This window comes from Doryrhamphus excisus, linkage group LG4 (assembly GCF_037039965.1).
Source record: "Doryrhamphus excisus strain RoL-2023G ecotype Guam linkage group LG4, RoL_Dexc_Guam_v1.1, whole genome shotgun sequence".
Classification (NCBI taxonomy): Eukaryota; Metazoa; Chordata; class Actinopteri; order Syngnathiformes; family Syngnathidae; genus Doryrhamphus; species Doryrhamphus excisus.
Window position 1 is genome coordinate 1,281,052 of NC_136360.1, and position 21,075 is coordinate 1,302,126.

Sequence of the window (21,075 nt, forward strand, 5' to 3'; positions counted from 1 at the left end):
TGCTCTTGTTTCAGTTTTGTCTCCCGGTGCTGATGCATTTTCATGTTGGAGTTTAGTGACTTCAGATTTAACACTCCTTTCTTCTCGGCGTACATACGTATGTTAGCCTGTTTAATACAAGCAGTTGATGTTTGCTAAATACAAGGATGAAGAGTCTTGAACCAGTCATGATGTGCTATATATATCACTATATTGACACGCACTATGGTACCCATTATGGCATTGGATGCTCTCATATGAGTGCATTATTTAAAAAAAACAAAAAAAAAGAAAATCAATCAGTAATAAATAAATATAATAATAATAATAAAACGGCAAATAATAAAAACTTAAGAAAGCACATATAGTTGGTGGGTAGACAAATGATTTTTTTCAGATTAAAATGAACAAAGCATTATTAGAGCCCTGTAGACATGACAAAACACGACTATAGTCACATTTATACTCTTTTTATTTACAACATATTGCGCAACTGCAGGGTCTTGAGACACATGCTAACTCGCAAACTAGAGAGCTAGCCACCTAAACGGTAGCCTTCAAGTTATTTCCTTTAAACTTAAATAGCCAAAAACTTACCACTTCCACACGGATAGGGAGGATAACTATTAACAGTTATTTAACCTTTAACATGAACATGAATCAAACGTAATAATTTTTTCTGGGTACATGATACCATACAGCATCCATATCAAACTTGCACATTAAACTTTCATATCAAGGCGGGGGCCTCAAACTAGTGTCCTGCGGGCCACATTTGGCCCGCGTGTTTGAGACCCCTGATTTATACATATTTTGCTAAGTATTTTCTGAGAGATAATTCTTTATCTTTTTTTAAATCTTTTTTTATAGACATGACAAAACACGACTATAGTCACATTTATACTCTTTTTATTTACAACATATTGCGCAACTGCAGGGTCTTGAGACACATGCTAACTCGCAAACTAGAGAGCTAGCGACCTAAACGGTAGCCTTCAAGTTATTTCCTTTAAACTTAAATAGCCAAAAACGTACCACTTCCACACGGATAGGGAGGATAACTATTAACAGTTATTTAACCTTTAACATGAACATGAATCAAACGTAATAATTTTTTCTGGGTACATGATACCATACAGCATCCGTATCAAACTTGCACATTAAACTTTCATATCAAGGCGGGGGCCTCAAACTAGTGCCGTGTGTTTGAGACCGCTGCCAAACTGTATTATGGAAAGCAGGAAGTGAACAAATGTAACAGTTACTGATTGTAAAAGTACCAGATGGAGGGGTAGGATTTAATAAGCTTTGCTTCTTCCTACTCCTTTTGGACATGTGGAACTGTGAACTGATTATGTGATGCATTCAATTGTAATCTGATGCATGTTCAAATGAAATAAAACCATTACCATTACCAATTGTGTAACTGACACAAAGGTGTAGGTCTGTAGCTTTAGGTGCGGTATGTCTCTGCACGGCGTACACACTCTCACTGTGTCAACTCTTGACGCTTTTCTGTAAGCACGTTGTACAAGGACAGTTTGTTATGTACTTTTACCTGCATACATCTCTTCCCTCTGCCTGTTTCCAGAGAAACCTGACAGAGTACTTTGTGGCTGTGGATGTCAACAACATGCTCCAGCTCTACGCCAGTATGCTGCACGAGCGGCGTGTCATCATTACCTCAAGCAAGCTGAGCACTGTGAGTCCGTAGTCTGGGTATCAGCCAATAGGAAAAGAGCTTTTAAAGGCGTTGTGTGTGTGACATTGTGTCAATGACTTTTCAGTTATGATACTAGATAGCTTGATTTATTTATATGGTGCATTTAATCCACCCCTAAGGACGTTGGAAAGTTGGAATATTGCTTGCATTTTCATTGAAACCACTAAAGTGGTTATAGGTGTGAATGTGAGTAGCTGTCATTATGGAATGGAATGGAATGGAATGGAATGGCCTTTATTGTCATTATACAAGATGTACAACAAGATTGGAGAGCTTCTCCTTTCAATGCAGTAGGTATGAATGTGAGTGTGAATGGTTGTTTGTCTATATGTGCCCTGTGATTGGCTGGCCACCAGTCCAGGGTGTACCCCGCCTCTTGCCCGAAGACAGCTGGGATAGGCTCCAGCACCCTCGCGACCCTTGTGAGGAAAAAGCGGTAGAAAATGAATGAATGAATGCTTCTCCTCCTGTTTTGTGTGGAAGTGGTAACTTTTTGGCTTCTTATTTTGTCTTTCCCCACCCTCGGCCATCTCTGTGTGGAGTTTGCATGTTCTCCCGTGCATGCGTGGGTTTTCTCCAAGTACTCCGGTTTCCTCCCACATTCCAAAAACATGCTAGGTTAATTAGCGACTCCAAATTATCCATATATGGTATGAATGTGAGTGTGAATGGTTGTTTGTCTATATGTGCCCTGTGATTGGCTGGCCACCAGTCCAGGGTACCCTGCCTCTTGCCCGAAGACAGCTGGGATAGGCTCCAGCACCCCCACGACAGTATCACTCGGATACTGTGAACATCCAGCAGCAACACAACATTTTGGGATTACTACTATTTTGATGAAAAATATAGTGAACCAGGGCTGCACAGCGGTCGAGTGGTTAGCGTGCAGACCTCACAGCTAGGAGACCAGGGTTCAATTCCAACCTCGGCCATCTCTGTGTGGAGTTTTGCATGTTGAATGTGAGTGTGAATGGTTGTTTGTGAATGATGGATCATCTCCAAGGAGGGGCTGTGTAACTACCAGTTGGGAATTCACTGCCTTGCTCAGCAGTCCATTTGGCTGTCCCATCTTTCCGTCTCATCCGGGTTCCCCCCAGACTTCCCGGTCTCCGGCTACCTCTTCCACCAGGGGACACTGAGATGTTCCCAGGCCAGCTGTGAGACATAATCCCTCCAGGGTGTCCTACGCCTGCCCCTGGGCCTCCTCCGGGCTCCCTTCTCGCCGGGGAGGCCTCCAGGAGGCATCACAGCTCCTCTTGGATGACTGAAGCCGATGGTTCTCTCGCATCCAGCCCCAATTGTAGCAGTTCCCGTAATCCATGACCCTGTATTTTAAGGTCACACCCTGACTGGCCTAGAGATGCATGCAGGGGGGAAATGAGTATGCGACCCCTCCTCCGCCTGTATTCATATGTTATGATGAACTGCCCGAGTGCCCTTTGGCAAAAAAAAAAAAAAAAAAAAGCAAAAAAACTCCCCAGTATAGCCCTCACACCAGTGAAAACCTGTGGATCTGTCGCGTTCTATGCCCCCCCCCCCAGTCGGGTATCAGCTTTTTTAGCTTTAAATTCACAATTCCCACCAAGTAGTTTGGTAGGATAACTGTCAAGGTGCCATTTGTCACTTCTACTCGTTTTGCATCCTTTTTACCGCCCTAACGATGCCACGGACTCACAAGACTGTGATGGGATCAAATTTTTTGTATTTGTGACAATAAAAAGCGTCTTAATCCCAATAAAAGAGAATATTCACTAACTTACAGCCTCCCAAAAAAAAGTTAAGACAGTCGGTTTCATGTGGAATTCGCAGACTAATTTAGTCAGTGTGTGTCGACATGATTGAATACGAGGCGTCTTCATCAATATTCCAGCAGGATATCAAAACCCTTAAAAAGTGGTATGAGACTATTTCTCTGACATGCAACGCTGCTCGTGCACAGAGTTGAACACCACCCTGCAAGTCAAAGAATCTCACATGCGTAGCAAGCTGTGATAAGTCACTCCAAAGCTGGATTATGTTTGACTTGTCTTGTAACTACCAAATATTATTGGACCAAAAGCTTGAAATTATCCCTCGTTGCGTGTTCTAACTGAACTCATCACTTAAAGCTACTTCTGTCTGTCTCTATGAGGGAGGAAATCCCTCTGAATCACAACCCGCCCCCACCTTTCTTCCTCATTCCACCCTCCAAGCCTTATCTTTGTGTTTGGTGATGCAGAGCCAAATGTTTATGACAGATGAGATGGGAGAGGGAAGTGATGTCATCCCAGTCCTATCCGTATCTCTAATATAGCGGATCCCGCCTGGGTATCAACACTGAAACAGCCGGAGGGGGGCCCCCACGCTTGTTGATAGGTGCTGGAGTAGAGAGTGGCACCCAAGGTCTCCCTCAGGAGCCGTGGAGGCGAAGCTGTAAAAAATTAGCCAGCCGTTGTCGACTCTCACCCGTCTCCCGTCAGCCTATCGGAACAGCAGCTCATCTTTCAGTTACACGATTTAGATTGTCAGGCTCAAGGGTGAAGTGTTCTTTCTCTCTACCGGGGAAGAAGACGTGGCCGTTATTTGTTTAATTGTGATTTTCGCAGGTAAAAATCGTTTTGTTTTATGATCACCACGTTTAACGTTTAACACGGGGCGGCACGGTGGACGAGTGGTTAGCGCGCAGACCTCACAGCTAGGAGACCAGGGTTCAATTCCACCATCGCCGTTTGCATGTTCTCCCCCGTGCATGAGTGGGTTTTCTCCGGTTTCCTCCCACATTCCAAAAACATGCTAGGTTAATTAGCGACTCCAAATTGTCCATAGGTATGAATGTGAGTGTGAATGGTTGTTTGTCTATATGTGCCCTGTGAGTGGCTGGCCACCAGTCCAGGGTGTACCCCGCCTCTCGCTTGAAGACAGCTGGGATAGGCTCCAGCACCCCCGCGACCCTCGTGAGGATAAGCGGTAGAAAATGGATGAATGAATGAATGAGTTCTCCTCCTATTTTGTGTGGAAGTGGTAACCTCCCACATTCCAAAAACACGCTAGGTTAATTGACGACTCATAGGTATGAATGTGAGTGTGAATGGTTGTTTGTCTATATGTGCCCTGTGATTGGCTGGCCACCAGTCCAGGGTGTACCCCGCCTCTCGCTTGAAGACAGCTGGGATAGGCTCCAGCACCCCGCGACCCTCGTGAGGATAAGCGGTAGAAAATGGATGAATGAATGAATGAGTTATCCTCCTATTTTGTGTGGAAGTGGTAACCTCCCACATTCCAAAAACACGCTAGGTTAATTGACGACTCATAGGTATGAATGTGAGTGTGAATGGTTGTTTGTCTATATGTGCCCTGTGATTGGCTGGCCACCAGTCCAGGGTGTACCCCGCCTCTCGCTCGAAGACAGCTGGGATAGGCTCCAGCACCCCCGCGACCCTCGTGAGGATAAGCGGTAGAAAATGGATGAATGAATGAATGAATGAGTTCTCCTCCTATTTTGTGTGGAAGTGGTAACCTCCCACATTCCAAAAACATGTGAGGTTAATTGACAACTCATAGGTATGAATGTGAGTGTGAATGGTTGTTTGTCTATATGTGCCCTGTGATTGGCTGGCCACCAGTCCAGGGTGTACCCCGCCTCTCGCTTGAAGACAGCTGGGATAGGCTCCAGCACCCCCGCAACCCTCGTGAGGATAAGCGGTAGATGAATGAATGAATGAATGAGTTCTCCTCCTATTTTGTGTGGAAGTGGTAACCTCCCACATTCCAAAAACATGCTAGGTTAATTGACGACTCATAGGTATGAATGTGAGTGTGAATGGTTGTTTGTCTGTATGTGCCCTGTGATTGGCTGGCCACCAGTCCAGGGTGTACCCCGCCTCTCGCTCGAAGACAGCTGGGATAGGCTCCAGCACCCCCACGACAGTATCACTCGGATACTGTGAACATCCAGCAGCAACACAACATTTCGGCATGGCTACCATTTTGATGAAAAATATAGTGAACTAGGGCTGCACAGCGGTCGAGCGGTTAGCGCGCAGACCTTACAGCTAGGAGACCAGGGTTCAATTCCACCATCGGCGTTTGCATGTTCTCCCCCGTGCACAAGTGTGTTTTCTCCGGTTTCCTCCCGCATTCCAAAAACATGCTAGGTTAATTCATTCATTCATTCATTTTCTACCGCTTTTTCCTCACGAGGGTCGCGGGGGTGCTGGAGCCTATCCCATGCTAGGTTAATTGGTGACTCCAAATTGTCCATAGGTATGAATGTGAGTGTGAATGGTTGTTTGTCTATATGTGCCCTGTGATTGTCTGGCCACCAGTCCAGGGTGTACCCCGCCTCTCGCCCAAAAGACAGCTGGGATGGGCTCCAGCACCCCCGCGACCCTCCTAAGGAAAAAGCGGTATAAAATGAATGAATGAATGAACCTTCTAAATACAGTTTCTAACATTATTAGAGCCCTCTGGACTTGAACTAACACCCCTATAGCCACTTTTAAAACCTGTGAAACAGCAATTGCGTGAAAAGTGTACAGCTGGGATGGGCTCCAGCACCCCCGCGACCCTTGTGAGGAAAAAGTGGTAGAAAATGAATGAATGAATGAATAAAGGCCCCAGGGTTCAATTCCACCCTCGGCCATCTCTGTGTGGAGTTTGCATGTTCTCCCCAGTGCATGCGTGGGTTTTCTCCGGGTACTCCGGTTTCCTCCCACATTCCAAAAACATGCTAGGTTAATTAGCGACTCCAAATTGTCCATAGGTATGAATGTGAGTGTGAATGGTTGTTTGTCTATATGTGCCCTGGGACAGCTGGGATAGGTTCCAGCACCCCCTGTGACCCTCGTGAGGAAAAGCGGTAGAAAATGAATGAATGAATGAATAAAATAACACGATGGGGCTAAAAGCAAATGTCAGTGAGTCGTTAATAAATTATTTATTATTTCTGTGCGGCCCGGTAGCAAATACTCAACGGACCGGTCCCGGTTCCCGGCCCGGTGTTTGGTGACCCCTGTGTAAGATGATCGATGAACAGATCGCAAATATGTGAAAAAAAACATAATCACTGATGACATAAACATGTAAGAATTGTGTACTTTCTACCTGTATTGTCATTATTGTGATTTGTTTAATTGTGAGTTATGGTTTTTCTTCACCTCGGCGTATTTTCCTTACAAATATACAATATATCAACACAATATTTGAAGAGTTTATACATCAGACCTTTACCTCTCTTAAGCCTTTTTAGTCCTTCATTCACTCAGCTGTCTATCCAACCATCCGTCTTCCTCTGGGAGAGCTGTTTTGGTTTGGTTGCCGTATATATGTCAGGCACTGTACTACAAAGGTATTTTCACACCTCCGCTGGGATTACTTGCAGGCCCTAGCATTATTGCTGCTCTTGTGATGTGCTATTTTTTGCCGTCGGGAAGATTGACCTTCCAAGTTCAGGAGGAAAAATCCTGCCGCTATGCTGCATACTTAAACTGTAAAGAGCCCGGCTCATTATAGACTCCATTGTCTGGTGATCAAATACCCGAATGGGTGAAAAAAAACGTATCATTGATGTCAGTTTGTCATCGTGATTTGATACAGTGACTGTTGGCAGTCGCCAGATGGACAGATAATAATAATAATAATAATACGGTTATGGTGTGTTTGCTGCAGATAGATGATGCATTCTTGTGTCAATGCTAAGACGTTCTTAAAGAATGTATATTTTTTCTTGTGAAATATTGGACTTTTTCTGAAAGGATGTCAATGCATCAGCACAGAAGGATGACCGGTTCTAGCGGTGAGACCTTTAAGTTTTAATTGAACAACCTTTAGGGAGTTCAAATGTTGAGGTTCTCGTATACTAAACCTGCAGTCAGGCTCAATGTTGGCACTTAAACTGCTCACAGTTATCATTTCCATGGTAACTAGGGATTTGGGGGCAGGGATGGACACAGGGGTTCACTTTTGTGGAGAGAGCAGGTATGGCGGTGTGTCTAAAAATGCAATGATAACATATTAGCCATTAAAATGGTCAAATGTAAAGTGCACGGTGGACGAGTGGTTAGCACGCAGGCTTCACAGCTAGGACACCCGAGTTCAATTCCACCCTCGCCGTTTGCATGTTTTCACCGTGCATGTGTGGGTTTTCTCCGGGTACTCCGGTTTCCTCCCACATTCCAAAAACATGCTAGGTTAATTAGCGACTCCAAATTGTCCATAGGTATGAATGTGAGTGTGAATGGTTGTTTGTCTATATGTGCCCTGTGATTGGCTGGCCACCAGTCCAGTGTGTACCCCGCCTCTCGCTCGTAGACAGCTGGAATATATAGGCTCAGGCATACCTGTGACCTTAGTGACGATAAGCGGCATAGAAAACCAATTAACCTAGCATGTAGGTTAATTAGCGACTCCAAATTGTCCATAGGTATGAATTTGAGTGTGAATGGTTGTTTGTCTATATGTGCCCTGTGATTGGCTCGCCACCAGTCCAGGGTGTACCCCGCCTCTCGCCCGAAGACAGCTGGGATAGGCTCCAGCACCCCCCACGACCCTCGTGAGGATAAGCGGTAGAAAATGAATGAATATTTATAGAGCACTCTAGACATGAAATAACACCCCTACAGTCATCTTCCTATTCATATTACCCATTATAGTTGACTCTGTTGCTGTTGCTGTTTTGCCAGGTCTCATAGGTAGGAGACCCGGGTTCGATTCCCCGCTCGGGCTTCTCTGTGTGGAGTTTACATGTTCTCCCCGTGCATGCGTGGGTTTTCTCCGGGTACTCCGGTTTCCTCCCACATTCCAAAAAACATGCTAGGTTAATTAGCGACTCCAAATTGTCCATAGGTATGAATGTGAGTGTGAATGGTTGTTTGTCTATATGTGCCCTGTGATTGGTTGGCGACCAGTCCAGGGTGTACCCCGGCTCCAGCACGGAAGACGGCATAGTGAGTTTTCTCCAGAGTGCAAGCTAGCCACCTGCAACTCCAGTGGAGTCTGGTCTTCGGAGAGCTTTGTTGGTTCTTCAGTAGTGAAGAATGGATGGTGAATTTACCAAAACATTTACGCTTTACGCAGACTTTTGGGGTAAAGACCGCTAATCAAAGGAATAAAAGACATTCCTCTGTCAGTAAGAACAGATCGTGATGGAAAATCAAGTTAAGGAAACACACGTGAAGGACATTTGGGATTTGCGATCCACTTAGCAAGTAGCACCATTGGTTCTATCCAGTTGCTTTTTATCACATATTTCAGTGCAGTCGGGCACAGGTAGAAGATGGACACATGCACACTTACACAAATTTATTCTTTCTGCTCCGGGTGCTGCCCGTGTCTCCAGTGAAGCCAGCGTGTCGGTCGGTCGGTACATGACCGGTGCGGCTTGCAAGCAGCCAACAGCAAAGAAATAAATCATGATTGTACAACAATGCATCAGCTGACTTTTTTTTTTTTTGCTGTTTTTCATGACTAGAGCTGAGCGGTACCGCTCTTCTTAAAAAAAAAAAAAAAAAAAAAAAAAAAAAAAAAGGCCGGTCGGCAGCGGCGCAAGGGGGCGGGAGCCATCCGAGCATGCAGCCTTGTCATGGCGCCCGTATAATGGGGCTGCATCAACCCTTCCTCTAACTAGTCAACTGGGAGGACCCCCCCACACACACAATCTGGTCCCACTACCCATCACCGCCGCTGCCCCACCGCCTTCCACCGTCTTTCATCTGCCGAGGCCCCCCAGCTCGCGAACCCATTCTCTGCCCTGCCTACCGCCCAAACTCACAGAACCGGGGCCCCAGCATGGTCTGACAGCAGCCCTCTCATCAGACTGTCAGGGCCTATGCTAACAAGGCGCTATCCGTCCAGCATGCCCTGGAGTGCCAGCTGTCTCTCTGTTTCCTGCCTTTTTCCTCTGTTGTTCCTTTTCCTCTCTCGTTGCCTGACGTTGCCGCGTCTCCCGACTTTCTGGCTATCTCGGTCCTCTCTGACACGTCATTTTCTACCCATCTGTCTCTTGTTCTCCGTGGCTACACCTCTTTTCACACTTTCCCCTCAATAGATTCATCTCAGGCCTCAAGCCACAAGCGCCATGAGTTAGCATGCGTGTTCTGCCACCCGCAGACGCAAAATGTGCACATTTGCATCGACGAGCGGCTGTTTGTGTCTCTTTTGCATGCGTACGTTTGTGTGTGTGTGTGTGTGTGTGTGTGTGTGTGTGTGTGTGCAGGTGTTTGTAATTCATGCCTTATGTCTTTCCGGTGACAAGAGTCTCAGTCGCCGTGCATGTGTAGGAGGCTTTGGCGTTAAAGCTGTTGCCCACGGCGACACTCGGGTGTGTGCCCTCGCTCTCTCTTCCTGTGCCACCTACATGTTGTGAGGCGCACAAGTGTCGCGCTGGGCACCCGACATCGCTGTGTGTGCGTCGACAGAGGCGATAGCGGAATGGCTAATTGGAAACTTGGTTGGTGCTGGAGAAGGAAAGGCGAACGTGGAGGGCAGTTTTTTATGAAAATAATAGAGAATTCTATTTAGGGCAGGGGTCTCCGACACGCGGCCCGCGGGCCAAATGTGGCCCGCAGGACACTACTTTGAGGCCCCCGCCTTGATATGAAAGTTTAATGTTAGTGCGGTCCGCGCAAGTTTGATATGGATGCTGTATGGTATCATGTACCCAGAAAATATTATTACGTTTGATTCATGTTCATGTTAAATAACTGTTAATAGTTATCCTCCCTATCCGTGTGGAAGTGGTACGTTTTTGGCTATTTAAGTTTAAAGGAAATAACTTGGAGGCTACCATTTAGGTCGCTAGCTCTCTAGTTTGCGAGTTAGCATGTGTCTCAAGACCCTGCAGTTGCGCAATATGTTGTAAATAAAAAGAGTATAAATGTGACTATAGTCGTGTTTTGTCATGTCTATAAAAAAAGATAAAGAATTATCTCTCAGAAAATACTTAGCAAAATATGTGTAAATCAGGGGTCTCAGACACGCGGACCGCGGGCCAAATGTGGCCCACAGGACACAACTTTGAGGCCCCCGCCTTGATATGAAAGTTTAATGTTAGTGCGGCCCGCACAAGTTTGATACGGATGCTGTATGGTATCATGTACCCAGAAAAAATTATTACGTTTGATTCATGTTCATGTTAAAGGTTAAATAACTGTTAATAGTTATCCTCCCTATCCATGTGGAAGTGGTAAGTTTTTGGCTATTTGAGTTTAAAGGAAATAACTTGAAGGCTACCATTTAGGTCGCTAGCTCTCTAGTTTGCGAGTTAGCATGTGTCTCAAGACCCTGCAGTTGCGCAATATGTTGTAAATAAAAAGAGTATAAATGTGACTATAGTCGTGTTTTGTCATGTCTACAGGGCTCTAATAATGCTTTGTTCATTTTAATCTGAAAAAAATCATTTGTCTACCCACCAACTATATGTGCTTTCTTAAGTTTTTATTATTATTATTATATTTATTTATTACTGAGTGATTTATTTTCTTTATTCTTGATTTGTTTATTTATTTTTCATCTTATTTTGTGTAGAAAAATAAAAAGTAAGATATTTGAGAACAGTGGAATGTTTTATCAGAGCTTTTCTTGTAGAAAATTCTTGTAGTTTTTAATAAATGCATTTTTTTTTTTTTTTTGGAAAACCTGATGCGGCCCAGTCTCACCCAGACCCGAGCTCCAGTGGCCCCCAAGTAAATTGAGTTTGAGACCCCTGATTTAGAGAGATGGTAGCAGCAGGAGTTATTAAACTGACTCTACATTTGCTGTCTCCGGCAGGAAGGTTATGTTGGTTGGTTTGGTTTCATGTGCTTATCTTTGCGGTGATGTAGAACATCTGTCTATCCATCTGGAACTATTTTTTTTTTTTTGCCACAGATTTTGTGGTATGGTGCCAGAATGTGAAGAACTTCATCAACTGTATTGTTTGTATTTCATTAAATGCAACCATATTGACATTATATAATATCGATATTAGAAATAGAATATTTTTGTAGTTAAAACAGGGGTCTCAAACTCAATTTACTTGGGGGCCACTGGAGCTCGGGTCTGGGTGAGACTGGGCCACATCAGGTTTTCCAAAAAAAAAAAAAAATGCATTTATTAAAACAAAATAATTAAAAAAAACTTTGCTTTGGTTCCGATTTTCTACAATAGAAGCTCTGATAAAACATTCCACTGTTCTCAAATGTCTTACTTTTTATTTTTCTACACAAAATAAGATGAAAAATAAATAAACAAATCAAGAATAAAAATCAATCAATCAGTAATAAATAAATATAATAATAACAATAAAACAGGAAATAATAAAAACTTAAGAAACCACATATAGTTGGTGGCTAGACAAATGATTTTTTTCAGATTAAAATGAACAAAGCATTATTAGAGCCCTGTAGACATGACAAAACATGACTATAGTCACATTTATACTCTTTTTATTTACAACATATTGCGCAACTGCAGGGTCTTGAGACACATGCTAACTCGCAAACTAGAGAGCTAGCGACCTAAACGGTAGCCTTCAAGTTATTTCCTTTAAACTTAAATAGCCAAAAACTTACCACTTCCACACGGATAGGGAGGATAACTATTAACAGTTATTTAACCTTTAACATGAACATGAATCAAACGTAATAATTTTTTCTGGGTACATGATACCATACAGCATCCATATCAAACTTGCGCGGGCCGCACTAACATTAAACTTTCATATCAAGGCGGGGGCCTCAAACTAGTGTCCTGCGGGCCACATTTGGCCCGCGGGCCACGTGTTTGAGACCCCTGACCTAAACGGTAGCCTTCAAGTTATTTCCTTTAAACTTAAAAAAGCCAAAAACTTACCACTTCCACACGGATAGGGAGGATAACTATTAGTTGGTTATTAATTGGTTATATCTTCTAATAGTTTTTTTCTTTTTATGACTTCTTTGTTGTATTTTTATTTTTCCTACTTTCACTCCTCATGTGTCTGTCTTCTGTTCTATAGTCCAGTTGAATGGGTCTGGAAGAACCAGTGTTCTTTCTGTCTTGGCTACAGTGCACTAAAAAGCTCTCAGGGCACAACCAAAGACCTTGACTGCTTTTTGAAGCAGGCTGTCGCTGGATAATCGCTTAGCTTCTCTCCCACTCACACACACACACACACACACACACACACACACACACAGTGTGAGAGGGAGGCAGCCCCTCATTACCGGGCTGAGCCCTGGTCCCCGAGGACCGGACCCAGCACCTAATCCTGTATTTGTTCTTGGGGACTGTATCTGTGATTCTCCATTGAATGGAATATTAAGCACCTAGGTCTTTTGTGGAGCGTGTAAGCCATTTGGCTCCACTCATCTATTATTTATCAGCCTGGCAAATATTTTATCAGCCTTAGCCTCTTATGGCCCACTGTCACGTGAAGCGCCCCCCCCCCCCAAAAAAAAAAAAAAACTCACTGAATGAAGAAAAAAAAAGTCCTCATTTTTCAAGTTTATTGACCAATTTGTGGCTAAAGTAGTTCAATATAAACAAGTTCAGTCTATTTTGTCAATCAGCATTTTCTACAATAATTCTTGTATTATATTCCGCCGCTGTCCAGGTTTTATGCCCTAAATATGCCTCACACACACTCATAAAACACATTTAAAGTATAAAATGTATACGTCAGAGGTGGGCCTTGTAATTCCGCCCACTCGGCATCAAACCTTTAACATCAAAACTTCAGCCAACAGAATGACTTTTAAGTGCTGTTGTGGCATGCTGGAAAAAATATCACATACGCACAATACTATGCAAAAAACGTCAAAACGTTTAACACGGTGCAAGACGGTGGACGAGTGGTTAACACGCAGGCCACACAGTTGGGAGACCAGGGTTCAATTCCACCCTCTGCATTTGCATGTTCTCCCCGGTTTTCTCCGGTTTCCTCCCACATTCCAAAAACATGCTAGGTTAATTAGCGACTCCAAATTGTCCATAGGTATGAATGTGAGTGTGAATGGTTGTTTGTCTATATGTGCCCTGTGATTGGCTGGCGACCAGTCCAGGGTGTATCCCGCCTCTCGCTTGAAGACAGCTGGGATAGGCTCCAGCACCCCCATGACAGTATCACTCGGATACTGTGAACATCCAGCAGCAACACAACATTTTGGCATGACTACTATTTTGATGAAAAATATACTGAACCAGGGCTGCACAGCGGTCGAGTGGTTAGTGTGCAGACCTCACAGCTAGTGAGACCAGGGTTCAATTCCACCCTCTGCATTTGCATGTTCTCCCCGGTTTTCTCCGGTTTCCTCCCACATTCCAAAAACATGCTAGGTTAATTAACGACTCCAAATTGTCCATAGGTATGAATGTGAGTGTGAATGGTTGTTTGTCTATATGTGCCCTGTGATTAGCTGGCGATAGCCAAAGACAGCTGGGATAGGCTCCAGCACCCCCACAACAGTATCACTCGGATACTGTGAACATCCAGCAGCAACACAACATTTTGGCATGACTACTATTTTGATGAAAAATATACTGAACCAGGGCTGCACAGAAGTCGAGTGGTTAGTGTGCACACCTCACAGCTAGTGAGACCAGGGTTCAATTCCACCCTCGGCCATCTCTGTGTGGAGTTTGCATGTTCTCCCCGTGCATGCGTGGGTTTTCTCCGGGTACTCCGGTTTCCTCCCACATTCCAAAAACATGCTAGGTTAATTAGCGACTCCAAATTGTCCATAGGTATGAATGTGAGTGTGAATGGTTGTTTGTCTATATGTGCCCTGTGATTGGTTGGCGACCAGTTCAGGGTGTACCCGGAGACAACAATTTGCTGGGATAGGTTCCAGCACCCCGGTGACCCTTGTGAGGATAAGCAGTAGAAAGTGAATGAATGAATGAATGAATGAATGGCGATGAATGAGATGTGTTTTCAGGAAGAAAAAAAATAGCAAACATCTCTTTTTTAATAAGTTCCATTTATAGAATCAAACATGCCCTTTACACCCGACCTTCCTACTGAGGTGACTTATGGCAAATTCTCTTTGGAGACAAATGAAATAATTCAAAATGATTATCTCAGTGTCAGTAACATCCTCCTCCATTCTCAGGTAACTCCCTCCAACCATCCAAGTGGGTGTGAGGAGGAGAAGGAGGAGGAAGAAGAAGAGTGAGAGACTCCTCTTTTTTTCCCTTTCAACCTGCGAATAAATCACGCCAGTTGGGGGGCTCACCTTGAGGCCTGCTTGGAGATAATTGGAGTTGGTTAGCGAGGTGTTCTGTGCCATTACCTCCTGGTACCGGTGAATGGCTCGGGCTTGTCTTGCACTCCCAGAGGAGGAATACAGTCTCCTGTTGGATCTCCACTTAGAGTGTGTGTATATATGTGTATATGTGTGTGTGTGTGTGTACCCGCAGTCAGACTGCTGACCTCTCGTCATCACAAATTAATAGCCCTTTATCATCACTTTGGAGGAAAAAAAAAAAAAAAAAAAAAAAGTGATGATTTTGATAGCAACTCCTCCACTTTCCCACATTAATATTCATGCAATTGATTTTACTCGCGGAATTAACAAAAGAAGCCAAAACTGTTCATTCTGACAGGAGCATTGCGTGGCATTGTTTGTGTTTTGCATCTGAAGACGGCAGGCGGAAAGAAAATCTGCATATTCAGATACACGGAGCAAGACACCAATTAAATGTTGATTAAGTCTTTAACTATTGTGGGACTGGGCTGGATGGGAGATTGTACGGAGATAACAAATAAAATGTTTTTTTTTTTTTCCCAGTCGATAGGAAAAATGAATGCAGTTAAAACAAACATGCAAGAAGGGAGGCACATTTACACACACACTCGGCTTCTCAGATATGCGGGTTTGATGTGAAGTTGCATTGCAAGGAGCGGAGGACAAGGAGGAGGAAGAAGGAGTGGGGGGTGCACTTTATCTGGCAACGGTGGTTTTGGCTTTTGGCCGGTCAATTGTGACACTTTGTGTGTCAGTGAGCAGAGGGCCTCCTGGTAGATGTGTGTGTGTGTGTGTGTGTGTGTGTGTGTTCGCTTCACACATTGACTGTGAAGCTGTAGCAGTATAACAGCGGCTGCTGCTCCGGGGGTCCCGGTGGTATTGGCCCAGCCCGCAGTCTCTCTTGGCTAACTCATGTTTCATTCTTTGGCAATTTGCCCTAATGAAGTCCCGCAGGAGCCCCCTCAGACCTCTGTTCTCTTTCCATATTTAATCATGTTATTTTAATCTGGGGGATGAGCTAACGCCTCGTTCCCCCTGCCGTGTGTGCATGTGTGCATGTGTGCATGTATGTGTGTGTGCTGCAGGTCATTACTTGGTTTTCATGAGACGCTGTGTCAAGTGTTGGGGGGGGGTGGGGGGTGCTCTAAGACAATGGGAGACGGTGATTTTAATTTTATGTGCGGCGTTGGTTGTTTGACTGCGTCGTGGGCCTTTGAAAAGCAATGTCATCTTCATTTGATTGCACCTCATTATATGTTAAAAAAAGAGGTTAATTATGACAATTTTTTTCCCTTTTTTTTTTTTTGTTATCCCGGCTTTTGCTTATTTTTGATTTTTATGACAAACGGCAGATGTGCTTTGTGCTGTTATTGTTTTTGTGATACTGAGCACATCCAGTGTCCTAAAGGGCTACAATGAAAAGAAAGACAAGAATTAAAGGCATACAATTCTGATAGGGAAATCCTAATGACAATAATAAAAGTGAAATATTATTATTATTTTTATTTTATTTTATTTGGGAAAATATATGAAACATTACAGTGCATTTCTTACATCAATCAAAATATAATTTTCAACTATCTGATCACAAGTCCAAAAGGAGTAGGCTGAAGCTGAAGCAAAAGCTTATAAATGCCTACCCCTTATATAATCATGTTCAGTCTTGTTTTCCCTTTATTATTATCATTGTAATATTATTATTGTTATTATCAATTTCATTATTATCATTATTGTTATAATCTTTATCATTATTACCATTATTATTGTTATTATTACCACGATTATTATAACCATCATTAATATTACCATTTTCAGCATTATAGTTGTAACAATTTTTGGATACATTTTTTTTTTAATTATTAATTATTTAATTTTACAGACTTCATTGCTTCATATAAGCGAATAATACTGAAATATTGTGAGAATAAAACCAAGACATTGACACAATAAACTTATGACTTTATTTTCATAACTAGGTATGTCTGATATTGGCTTTTTGGCCGAAAACCGATATGTCGATATGGTTAACTCTAAATTTCCGATACCGATATGTGTAACGTGGTGGAATCAACACACATGTTGCATAATGCATTAAAAAAAATCAGTTTTCATAATCAGGGGGGAAAAAAATCTGATACCAATATCGACTGATTTTTATGCCGATTATTATCATTTTCCGATACCGATATGTGTAACGTGGTGGAATCAACACACATGTTGTATAATGCATTAAAAAAAAAAACTTTTTCAGAATCGGGGGAAAAAAATCTGATACCAATATCGACTGATTTTTATACCGATTATTATCATTTTCCGATACCGATATGTGTAACGTGGTGGAATCAACACACATGTTGTATAATGCATTAAAAAAAAAACTTTTTCAGAATCGGGGGGAAAAAAATCTGATACCAATATCGACTGATTTTTATGCCGATTATTATCATTTTCCGATACCGATATGTGTAACGTGGTGGAATCAACACACATGTTGTATAATGCATTAAAAAAAAAAAAACTTTTTCAGAATCGGGGGAAAAAAATCTGATACCAATATCGACTGATTTTTATGCCGATTATTATCATTTTCCGATACCGATATGTGTAACGTGGTGGAATCAACACACATGTTGTATAATGCATTTATAAAAAAAACTTTTTCAGAATCAGGGGAAAAAAATCTGATACCAATATCGACTGATTTTTATGCCGATTATTATCATTTTCTGATACCGATATGTGTAACGTGGTGGTATCAACACACATGCTGTATAATGCATTTAAAAAATTTTTTTTTCAGAATCAGGGGGAAAAAATCTGATACCAATATCGACTGATTTTTATACCGATTATTATCATTTTCCGATACCGATATGTGTAACGTGGTGGAATCAACACACATGTTGTATAATGCATTAAAAAAAAAACTTTTTCAGAATCGGGGGGAAAAAAATCTGATACCAATATCGACTGATTTTTATGCCGATTATTATCATTTTCCGATACCGATATGTGTAACGTGGTGGAATCAACACACATGCTGTATAATGCATTTAAAACATTTTTTTTTCAGAATCAGGGGGAAAAAAATCTGATACCAATATCGACTGATTTTTATACCGATTATTATCATTTTCCGATACCGATATGTGTAACGTGATGGAATCAACACACATGTTGTATAATGCATTAAAAAAAAATCAGTTTTCATAATCGGGGGGAAAAAATCTGATACCAATATCGACTGAATTTTATGCCGATTATTATCATTTTCCGATACCGATATGTGTAACGTGTTGGAATCAACACACATGTTGTATAATGTATTTCTTTTTAATCGGTTTTCATCATCGGGGAAAAAAAATCTGATACCAGTGCAGACTGATTTTTATGCCGATTATTATCATTTTTATAATTTATTTTTCTGGAAAAAAGTAACTCTCACAGACTAAGAATTCTAAGCAGCCTTAGTTTAAAAGTGTCAACAACACACACAGTCATCATCTGACAAAAAAAAAATCACACATTTATCATTTTAAAAATAAATCTTAATCGAGGAGTCAGCTGGATGTGCAATTTTAGCAAACGTCGGTCTTTCTTCATGTCAGCTTTGGTGGTACTTTTTTATATCTCCTTTTTTTGGTTTCCATCATTTTGCTCCAAAGGCTCAAAACAGGCTGCTGCCAACCGCTTGATCGGGTCATGCAAAAACTGGATCACCCCAAAATATTTGTTTAGCTCAGTTTTGATTGAAAATGTGCTTGACCTTCCTCTTGTGTTAGTTTTCTGGTATCATCTCTTATGTTAACGGGTCGGTTTTGACCCATGTATTAAATTAGCTATATTTAAATAAAATGAAATAGAATAAAGTAAAATTAAATAAAATTAAATAAAATTAAATAAAATTAAATTAAATTAAATTAAATTAAATAAAATTAAATAAAATTAAATTAAATTAAATTAAATTAAATTAAATTAAATTAAATTAAATTAAATTAAATTAAATTAAATTAAATTAAATTAAATTACATTAAATTAAATTAAATTAGTTACCATCAAATTTGCTTTTCATGTCTTGGTTACCTTCTTAGGCTTCCTCATCCATTAAAATGTTGGTTTTAATACTTCTGGTGTGGCCTTTTTTTTTTTGTCACTATACCCCTCCATTTCAATTTCCAAAAATGGTAAAATGAACCTCAATGAAATGAACCTGTTGGTATTTTGGAAAACCAGTAAAAATGAGAATCCCCTGAAGCTTACATGATGAGAAAAGGAGCTGGTTGTCATTGTGTTGGCTAATTGTACACTTATCATTTCAGTTTTGGCTCAAAATATTGCTTAATAGTCATATTATTATAACCGGGTCGAAACCGACCCTAACGATACAGTGGTCATAATTTCAACCAGACCGTTTTAAAATGTAGTAAAAATTATTTTTTTGGTTTTATTTTGTTGAAATAGAGTTTCCTGACAAAGTGAAAAAGCCTTGATGCAAGAAATCAGGGGGCCCCCGCCTTGATATGAAAGTTTAATGTTAGTGCGGCCCGCGCAAATTTGATACGGATGCTGTATGGTATCATGTACCCAGAAAAAATTATTACGTTTGATTAATGTTCATGTTAAAGGTTAAATAACTGTTAATAGTTATCCTCCCTATCCGTGTGGAAGTGGTAAGTTTTAAAATAAAATTTAGTATTTTTTTTTGTTTTATTTTGTTGATAGAGTTTCCTGACAAAGTCAAAAAGCCTTGATGCAATAAACAAATGTTATGATTATTTTTATGCATTAAAATCTAAAACGGGTCAATGCCGACCCTAACACAAGAGGAAGGTTAAATGTTGTGCTTGTTTGCAGAGAGCAAATCTAACAACTATAATAATAAACATTAAGTGCTTACCTCTTTTGTGGCAACTAATGGAAAAGGCGAAAAATGAAGTACAACGGTAAAGGGTGTATTTACTGGTCATACTTTCCGTTACTGTGTGCTCTTTCGACTCATTTACGTGTTGTCCTCTCTCACTTTCCAGTTAACTGCATGTGTCCACGGTGCAGCTGCTTTGCTCTTTCCAATGTACTGGCAGCATATCTTCATCCCTGTGCTGCCCCCGCATCTTCTGGACTACTGCTGGTACGTCTCGTGTCACCTCCACACAAGCACACAGAACATAACATACAGTACGGATCACCTTGCTACGGTTCTCGTGGCGGTAAAATTATCCTCAGCATCCACCATCCATACATAAAATCTATGCACGGCAATTTCATTCATTCATTTTCTACCGCTTTTCCACACGAGGGTCGCAGGGGGTGCTGGAGCCTATCCCAGCTGTCTTCGGGCAAGAGGCGGGGTACACCCTGGACTGGTGGCCAGCCAATCACAGGGCACATATAGACAAACAACCATTCACACTCACATTCATACCTATGGACAATTTGGAGTGGCTAATTAACCTAGCATGTTTTTGGAATGTGGGAGGAAACCGGAGTACCCGGAGAAAACCCACGCATGCACGGGGAGAACATGCAAACTCCACACAGAGATGGCCGAGGGTGGAATTGAACCCTGGTCTCCTAGCTGTGAGGTCTGCGCGCTAACCACTCGACATATTTGTTGAAAATGACACAAATAAATTGCAGTGCCGGTCAAGTGGTTCAATTCCACCCTCTGCTAGGTTAATTAGCGACTCCAAATTGTCCATAGGTATGAATGTGAGTGTGAATGGTTGTTTGTCTATATGTGCCCTGTGATTGGCTGGCCACCAGTCCAGGGTGTACCCCGCCTCTCGTCCGAAGACAGCTGGGATAGGCTCCAGCACCCCCGCGACCCTCGTGAGGATAAGCGGTAGAAAATGGATAAATGAATGAATGATTCTCCTCCTATTTTGTGTGGAAGTGGTAACTTTTTGGCTTCTTATTTTGTCTTTCCCCACCCTCGCCATCTCTGTGTGGAGTTTGCATGTTCTCCCCGTGCATGTGTGGGTTTTCTCCGGGTACTCCGGTTTCCTCCCACATTCCAAAAACATGCTAGGTTAATTAGCGACTCCAAATTGTCCATAGGTATGAATGTGAGTGTGAATGGTTGTTTGTCTATATGTGCCCTGTGATTGGCTGGCCACCAGTCCAGGGTGTACCCCGCCTCTCGCCCAAAGACAGCTGGGATAGGCTCCAGCACCCCCTGCGACCCTCATGAGG

At 42.2% G+C, this 21,075-nt stretch overlaps 1 protein-coding gene across 3 annotated transcripts in view; it reads left to right on the top strand.

Annotated features, from left to right (window-relative positions):
• The window catches only part of dennd1b (DENN/MADD domain containing 1B), a 182,011-nt gene that overhangs the window by 86,477 nt on the left and 74,459 nt on the right, over positions 1–21,075 (top strand). For all 3 annotated transcript variants that reach the window (XM_058072328.2, XM_058072329.2, XM_058072330.2), the window contains 2 exons: positions 1,571–1,681; positions 19,911–20,011. In XM_058072328.2, coding sequence (XP_057928311.2) covers positions 1,571–1,681; positions 19,911–20,011 — 212 coding nt within the window. The remainder of the gene's footprint in view (positions 1–1,570; positions 1,682–19,910; positions 20,012–21,075) is intronic.